Genomic DNA, 8,579 nt, shown 5'->3' with positions numbered 1-8,579 from the left:
ACACACACGTTATGGGTTGCCCTTTACGCTCGTGAGTTAGTACCCTACACGAGAATATGTTTTCCTCCTGATATCCATCTTAATAGACCCCGTACGTGTTGCAGGTATGATTATGCTGGTTATGGAAGGTCTACAGGGAAGGTATATTTGTGTTTGCTCTGTTTCATCTTTAACTTACATAGCAATGCCAATCTTCTATGCAAGCATATCTTAATGGACAATTTATTCTTCCATTGAACAGCCCACTGAGTATAATACATATGCAGACATTGAAGCAGCATATAACTGCCTCAAGGAAAAATATGGTGTGCCAGATGAGGATATAATTTTGTATGGACAATCTGTTGGAAGTGGTCCAACCATTGATCTTGCTTCACGGTTGCCAAATTTGCGAGCTGTGGTTCTGCACAGTCCTATTTTATCTGGACTGAGAGTGCTATATCCAGTCAAAAAAACTTTTTGGTTTGACATTTACAAGGTAAATTCGATTTACCCCCTGCTCCCCAGAGTTGTGGCTGATAAATGGCTGATATATTTTCCTCAATTTTGTAGAATGTCGACAAGATCAGCTTGGTAAATTGTCCTGTTCTTGTCATTCATGTAAGTTCTATTAGTTTACCCTACCCTCTTCTTTTTCAATACTGCCTGCCTCTTGCTATCTTGCATTGCCTCTCTAGTGGGATAAAGGGATTTGTTTTTAGATTTGTAATACCACTACATTGAGAAGCTGAAAGATAGATGATTAATTTTTTAATGATCACCAAGCCAAGTATGTAAGAATTAAACGAAAATGAATCAAATGAACAATCAGATTTCGAAGTTGCTGGGGTGATATAACATCCATCACCCCAGTTTTTACATCAGAATTTCGGTGCTTCAGTTGTCATAACTGAAACAATTATAATACTTATGACAGGGCACGTCGGACGACGTTGTTGATTGGTCCCATGGAAAGCAGCTATGGGAGCTTTGCAAGGTGAAACATTCACCTTTGTGGCTAAGTGGCGGTGGGCACTGCAACCTGGAGCTGTATCCTGACTACATCAGGCACTTGAAGAAGTTCGTGTCAAGCCTCGGCAAAAAATCAACAAAACCTGACTTGAAAGAGTTACCAGCAACAGAAGACACATCTCGCAAGGACGCAGAATCTGTGTCCTCGGACAAACCCCAAGAAGCTGCGAAGTGCCGACAGATCTCCCGGAAGAGCTTAGATAGTAGAGTTGGGAAATCCAAAACAGTGGATGCTCCTGAAAAGCCACGAATGAGCTCAGATGACGTTGACAAGTTTAGGAGGAGAAGATGCTTGGTTTGGTGATCTATGATATGACGTCTGCACAGTTCATGGAGTAGTTTCCGAACACCATGGAATGGGATTCAAGCAACTGTGTCATAGTGTATAGCGAGGAACAACGCTGACAGTTCCCGCAGTAGAGGGATAATAGCTGTGTTAAATGTGGGAGAAGAAGAATCATGACGCTGGTGAATAAGCTGTTATTTATCAAAAGAGGGTACGTCTCAACATGGTAACTTTCTCGGTTAATTAACCTGTATTGCAACCCCCAGTGGCGGTAGGATTTCCATCATGTAAAAGTGTTGTCTGTAATCACGAGGGACAAGGATAGAACATTTGCTGCCACTTTGTGGCGCGGTCTAAAGTCTTGGAGCAATCACAAGAAGCAACATATTCTAGTCTGGATATGAAAATATAGTGTTCATATGTTTTGTGGCTTAAAAGGAACTTTCCATTCGTTGCGTCTTTCTGCACTTCATTTGTGTACTACTGTATGTTACTTAGAATCTGACTGCTGGGGCTGCAGAATAGACAGAACTCAGGATCAGGAGAACACAATATGGTAAAAACCTATGTAATCATATGTATCATATAACCAGTTCAGCACACCACTCCAATGTACGTATGCAATATGTACAGTACTGTCTCTACTGTGGCAGTTTAAAAAACCAATCACATATTTACATCACCTGAAAGGGACAAAAAAGAATCGTCGGATCGCTCCTCATACACGGCAAGCAAATCTCTCAACAGTGATGAAGTAAAACTCGGCCGGTCGCAAACACTGACCTAATACTACTACTACTGGCTGGTGTTAGGGGTGGTGGTCGTGCTGTCCCAGGGAGCGTGCACCGTGTTGGGGGAGAAGGGCTCGGCAAAGTCCTTCTTGCCTTTGCCTCCACCGTCTTTGTGACCCAGGCATTCGTCCTGGATGGCCCTGAGCACGTCCAGCACCTCCCTGATCGGCGGGCGCATCTCGCCGTTCTGCTGCAGGCACCGGAACGCCAGCTCCGCCACCATGGTCATCATCTTCCTCGCCGCCGGGTCCGACTCGTAGCCGAGCTCCACGTCCACCAGCTCCTCCAGCCGGCACTTCTGGATCTTGCTGATGGCCATGCCGGCCAGGTTGATCTCGTTCCTCTGCCGGGTGATGTCCACGGCGGGCTTGGACGAGATGAGCTCCACCAGCACCACGCCGAAGCTGTACACGTCGCTCTTGTCCGTCAGCTGGTAGCACTGGTGGTACTCCGGGTCCACGTACCTGCCATTCATTCGCAACAATCAAACACAATGGTTGGTTACATTGCTCCTGCGTTTCCACAATAGTATATGCCATCCACCGGAGTCAGTGACATGCATGGGTGCGTACCCTGGGGTGCCCTGGGGGGCGGTGGAGACATGCGTGGCGTCGAGCGGGAAGAGGCGGGAGAGGCCGAAGTCGGCGACCTTGACGTGGAAGTCGGTGTCGAGGAGGATGTTGTTGGTCTTGACGTCGCGGTGCACGATGGGCGGCTCGATGGCGTGGAGGTAGGTCAGCGCCGCCGCGGACTCCACGGCGATGCTGAGGCGGAGCGGCCACGGCAGGGCGCGCTCCGCCGCGCGGGGCCCGTGCAGGTGGTCGGCCACCGTGCCGTTCTGGACGAACTCGTAGACCAGGAGCAGCTCACGGCTCTCCTTGGAGGTGCACCCGTAGAACATGACCAGGTTCGGGTGCCGCAGCCGGGCCAGGATCGCCGCCTCGTTCACGAACTGCTCCACGCGCCGGTAGCTGTTGTTGTACAGCCGCTTCACCGCCACCACCCGCCCGTCCCCAAGGTAACCTGCAACCCATGATCAAAGTCAGAGAGAGGTAACCCATGAACCATGATCAAGTTCAGTTCTCCACCAACGGAGCTAGATTGTTGCAGAGGTGCATTTCACGTGTTGCACCTTTGTAGACGGTGCCGAAGCCGCCGTCGCCGAGCTCTCTGTTCTCGTTGAAGGAATCGGTGGCCTCCTCGAGCTCCTCGTAGCTGAACCGGTTGCCCATGTCCTGGGAGCTGCCGGACTCCATGTCGCCGCCCCTGGAGCGCGTCGGGGTCCCGCCGGAGCCGCTGTACCTGTACTTGAGGAGCTTCGAAGACGAGTTCACGACCTTCCTCTGCCTTCTCTTGCGAATGAACAAGACGGCTACAGCGGCAAGAGCAATAAAGACTGCGGCACCGGCCACTGAACCTGGAATAGCGAATGAAGATCAAACATATTAACCACAGGGCCTGCAGGTGAATCACAAAAGTTTCTGGATTTTTTTTTTTCGTCTCCCCAGTTTCTTCTAGTATAAATATTTGGTGCACTGTAACCATTGCATAGGCTGATGATTGAAGTGGTGAAAAGAGCAATTTTATTGGTATGTTTTAGCAGCTAAATCAAAGAGTGCAGTTTGAATACAGGCGTAAGCAGCGAGCGCAAGAGTTCAGATATCACATATACTGAACTACAGATCATTCATAGCTGATGAAGTAGCTCAAAATGGTCTTGTGCGACGCATCTGAATATAGCAGGCAAGAAATAAACTGCATGTGTATTGGTAAGTGACACGGGAAATATGTATACCTGCTATGATCATCTTATATTTCCTCTTCGATTCTGCAAGAAAGATTAACAAGCACACAAAAAGTTAGAAATAAAGTCTATGGAGATTTACAGATAATTAATCGTCAATTGATTATTTTCTAAATATTGGTTCAGGTTATTTGTTGAAATCTAACTAATATCTGAGAAGATTCTGCATCTGCTGCTGATATGACACAAAGACGCAGCATGGGGAACTGGCCTGGAGCCGTGGACAACACTCTGTTTTTCTCATTTTTCCCTATCTTAATGAAATCGGAAGAATGCCTGTCTTGCATCGTAAAAAAAAAGTCACACGTGTTATTCTTTAAAGCCAGGAAACTTTGGCCATAATCGAAACGATGGATTTATAGCTTTTCACTATCTATGAATAACGACCTGCATTTTTTAAAATCCAAATCTTGCAATAAAAGAGTACCGCGCGATCTTTTTATTAATCTTTTCTTAGTTTCATTGAAGAATTAACATTTAGTTTTAAAAAAAAGGTGCATCATGACAGTGAGACGAAAATACTACTCCCTCAGTTCCTAAATATAAGACCTTTTAGAGATTTCAATATAGACTATATACGGAGCAAAATGAGTGAATCTACACTCTATAATATGTCTATATACATCCATATGAAGTCGTATTGAAATCTCTAAAAGGGCTTATATTTAGAAACGGAGGGAGTAGGACTTTGGATAAAGTTATGAGATGACTGATAGGTTTTTAAGGGAACATGACAGATAACAATAGGCAGGGCATAGGCATCAGGAAAGAAATCTGAAGATGTCATAAAGGCAGGCAAAAATATATGCTCAAGACAGCTGAAATAATGAAACGAACATCTGACAATTGACGTTACAGCGTTTGGAAAAGCATTCAAAGAATAATGGTCTTGAAAGTCTTGATTTTATACTTAACAATGAACTTCAATGTTTTTGCATTAGGGTTCAATTTATTCCCCACGAAAGAGAGAGGTTAGGTTAAAAGACAAAAGCAAACGCAAAATCTTGTCATTCATCTTTTCATAGTTTTGTTGAAGAATTAACATTTTGTTTTCAAGAAATTGTGCATCATGACGATAAGACGACAATACTAGGACTTCGGATAAAGTTATAGCAAAGCATTTTGTGAGGGCTTAGTACTTCAAGTCGCAGTTAACATATATATAGGCATGGCAATATTAGTATTTTAGAAACATGAAAGATAACTTTAGGTAGCGCATCGGCATCAGAAAAGAAATTTGAAGAAGTCATAAAGGCAACCACATGCTCAAGACAGTTGAAACACTGAAAAGATTTCCCTCATGAAAATGAAGATATTATCTGACCATGACATCTGAAACAGCATTCAGAATCAAAGGCTAATGGTCTGGAAAGTCTTGGTTTTTATAGTTAGAATTTGCTTTGCACTAGGGCTGAAATTATTCCCCACAAATATGAGACGGAGCAAAATTTTAGCCACCAACTCACACCATCTGAACTTGTCTTGGTTAGGTCAAAAGATAAAAAGCTAAATAACACGCCCCCGAATTGTCTAAATCAGACGTTGATGGTCCAAAGTAATGCTTCTGTAGTCATATGATACTAATAGAAGATTTGCAGAGATTTTGGAGGTGGCCCAGATCTCAGGTTGCTTCACCTGCCCTATGGGGATCATGCGGTGTGAACACCAGCGATGCAGGGCAACAACGACCAGCGGTCCAATGAATGTGCATCTCTTCTTCTGTTACCAAAGTGTGAAAGGATGTCGACCCTTCAAGTAAACAGGGCAAGGCCTGGTGCACATCAACTTTGCGACCGATCACCTAATGAACCATTAATTCGTTGGTTAACTCTTGCCGGGAAGCTGCCGCAGCAGCTAAGACGGCAGACGGGGCATTAAAAATACCCACTCCGTTCCAAAATAAGTGACTCAACTTTATACTACCTTCGATCCATAATAAATGTCGCAGTTTTGAACTGATCCTGCGGTCGCTGGATGGAGTTGCACATAACCGGAGACGATTTTGTAGTTCGGAACGAACGAGTCCATGGATGTAGCTGCGTCGCCGTGCATTAACTTTTCTTCCCCGCGTAGCCGTACAATGAAGCATACGCGATCGACGTGATCTGCTGGACATGGATCTTCCGGAAAGAGTATTAACTCCTCTCGACGCAATGACGGTTGGGCCATGGGAAGGAAATCGGAGGCATCCTTGTCGGATGGAAAAGAAGGTATGGGAGGACGAATGGTACCGACGCGATTTAAGCTTCGTTTCCTTTCTTTTTCCAGGTAGAGCTTTGGTTCCTTTCACACGCTGATATTTCTCTTCCTTTTTTGAAAAACATACGCTGAAAATTCTAAGTTGGTCAGGCGGCCTCTATGCATCCGTCAGGTTATGAGTGTGGATGAAGCTAGCGAGTACTATGAGCCTATGATGACTTCAATTATGGCATGCAAATTACTACTAGTGACTGCCAAGCGAAGCTACCCAGAGTGTCCGGATTGTTGGTTGCGAGTGAAGGACGGGCAACGCAAACGAGGATCCAGCACTAAGATTAGATGGTTTTTACGGTACTCGGTCACTGAAGTGCTGCAGCAGTTTGATCGGAACGGTGGGCTTACCGGGCAATGGCGCGGTGGTGTCGGATATCTTGCTGCAGCCGGCGGCGTTGCCCACCACCAGGCCGCCATTGGCGCAGAAGCAGCCCAGGAACCCGGCGGCGCGGTTGTAGCCGCACTTGCCGCCGGATTGCTCGCACTGGCCGCACGGGCCGGAGCTCCGGTCCCAGCCCACCTGGAACCCGCCGCGGAGAGCCTTCGCGTACCCGTCCTCCCTCCATCCGGGGTCCTTCGCGTCGGCCGGGAGGGCGTCCTTGAGCACCGGGGCTGCGTAGACTGACCGGCACGCCTGCCACCAGTCCTTGGGGGGGATCTCGCGCTCCGGCAGCACGAAGGACATGGCGGCAGGCTCTTCTTTGGTTGTTCTGCAGGTGACCGGCTTGATGCTCGGCGGCTTGCGCAATGGCTTGGGATTGGGAGGGAAATCAGCTTCCGGCGGGAAGGTGCAGTTGAGGAAGAAGAAGAGGTAGGCGACGGTGGAGGTGGGCAGATGGAACTGCTTCGGGACGGTCACGTTGTGATCGACCATGGGGCAGGTGTCGTCGCCGAGCGCATCGGCGTCGGCGAGGGAGACGGTGAGGCTGGTGTAGTTGATGCCCGACACCGTGTAGTCGTGGCCCCCGAGGAGGAGGGTGGGCTTGTCGTCGTCGCAGAGGATGGCCAGGCCGGCGTAGCCGCAGTACGACGACTGCGGCTCGCCGTACGCCGGCACTGCCTCCTCTGTCCCGTTGTAAAGATGGAAGGGGTACTGGACAGTGAGATCGCCGCAGGTGAGCGGCTCGAGCTGGCACGTCGGGCGGTCGGCTGGATCGCCATGGGAAGCGCCGGCGAGGAGGACGACGAGCAGGACGATGACATGGCCGTGGCGGGGGCGGCAGAGGGGAGGCATGGCCAGTTTCTTCTCTGGTTGGCTCGAGCGAGGCCGGTTTATGCGCGGTTGGTTGCCTGCCTCCTGGTTATAAGCCGGCTTGGCGGGGTTCGGGTGAGGGGGTTGGCCGGTTGGGTGGGCAGTGCAGGACGTACGGCACCGTGACAGTTGACGGGAAGGCTGTGGCAGTTGCGACGCGCCAGCTTGCCGCAGCTGTGTCAAGTCTCCTCCCCGTAGCTGAGTCGCGACTCGACAGTGGGTTCTTTTTTGTTGCCAGTCCAAGGAAATATGCTCGTGGTCTATATATTATGATATAATTTGGCGTTTTATCTAGAAAGATTTGGTTGTCTTTCGGGACGATTCTGCACCTGCACGTCTATGAAGGTGGGTATGCACACTCTCTTCGGCCACGTGGACATCCCAACCGTTCGCCTGACCTTTCCATTTTCTCTTCTCACACGCTATGCAACGCTGTCATGATTACGAAAATCTTTGAAATTCAAATGATCCATAAACTATTCTAGTTACAAGAAAAAACTCAAATGGTTCTAATAAACTTCCAAAGTGAATCTTCAATAGACTTTCGAATTGATTCGGTGTAACCGATAAGTGCTGGTCGCCTCTACTCCTTCTTTCAACCCTAGCCACCTCCCGAAGCCTCGTGGTAAATGGTGACAACACAAGCTCTACCTGGTCTTTGGACTTATGGTGGATGACATCGGTGGGGCTCTCATCATCCTCCCACTGTGGTGGCTTACCGACGACGACGATGGCACGGTAGCCAGGGCGGCGCCCTTGTCTAGCGATTGGCGAATTGTCATATTCGCCTTTGTAGGCGGTGCTCACGGACGATGCCGTTCTTCTCGACCGTAAGGTGGGTGAGTTGATGGAAGGAGATGGATGGGCTCATAGGTATAATCTAGAGGTTTTTTGGGTCCGGCCTATGGTGGTCTCTAGGATGGTGGTTCCACAAAAATGGATGTGATGCGGCTACTACGCGTGGGAAGATGTGGACCAAGCAAAAGTGCGTCTTGACGACGAACTCTGATGACAGTGACACTCGCGGACATCACGTCCCTCACTGGAGACATCATTGTGCTTATTCTTCCACTTTGAACCTAACTGAAAACCCTAGCCCGACTTGTCAAATCAGGTGGGCACCGCTTCACAAATCTCGGTTGTCACGCACACGCTATGTGTTTTTCTGATGGACTTCGGAGT

The 8,579-nt window shown here is 48.4% G+C and overlaps 2 protein-coding genes across 3 annotated transcripts in view; one reads left to right on the top strand and one right to left on the bottom strand.

Annotated features, from left to right (window-relative positions):
• LOC123078938 (alpha/beta hydrolase domain-containing protein 17B) overlaps window positions 1-1,743 on the top strand; it is a 3,714-nt gene extending 1,971 nt beyond the window's left edge. Inside the window, exons 2-5 of the mRNA XM_044501594.1 lie at window positions 105-141; window positions 242-478; window positions 553-600; window positions 917-1,743. Coding sequence (XP_044357529.1) covers window positions 105-141; window positions 242-478; window positions 553-600; window positions 917-1,315 — 721 coding nt within the window. The 3' untranslated portion in view covers window positions 1,316-1,743. The remainder of the gene's footprint in view (window positions 1-104; window positions 142-241; window positions 479-552; window positions 601-916) is intronic.
• Window positions 1,744-1,851: 108 nt separating this feature from the next.
• Window positions 1,852-8,579, bottom strand: part of LOC123078937 (LEAF RUST 10 DISEASE-RESISTANCE LOCUS RECEPTOR-LIKE PROTEIN KINASE-like 1.2) — a 9,064-nt gene continuing 2,336 nt past the window's right edge. Inside the window, exons 1-5 of one of the 2 annotated variants that reach the window (XM_044501592.1) lie at window positions 6,494-8,565; window positions 3,884-3,916; window positions 3,221-3,505; window positions 2,661-3,111; window positions 1,852-2,552 (exon numbers count right to left, since the gene is read on the bottom strand). In XM_044501592.1, the coding sequence (XP_044357527.1) occupies window positions 2,093-2,552; window positions 2,661-3,111; window positions 3,221-3,505; window positions 3,884-3,916; window positions 6,494-7,379 (2,115 nt within the window). In that variant the 5' untranslated portion in view covers window positions 7,380-8,565 and the 3' untranslated portion in view covers window positions 1,852-2,092. Of the gene's footprint in view, window positions 2,553-2,660; window positions 3,112-3,220; window positions 3,506-3,883; window positions 3,917-6,493; window positions 8,566-8,579 lie in introns of those variants that run through there. The other variant, XM_044501593.1, reaches the window with a different exon arrangement.

The sequence above is a fragment of the Triticum aestivum genome, chromosome 3D (genome assembly GCF_018294505.1).
Source record: "Triticum aestivum cultivar Chinese Spring chromosome 3D, IWGSC CS RefSeq v2.1, whole genome shotgun sequence".
NCBI lineage: Eukaryota > Viridiplantae > Streptophyta > Magnoliopsida > Poales > Poaceae > Triticum > Triticum aestivum.
This window is presented reverse-complemented; position numbering and strand designations above follow the sequence as displayed.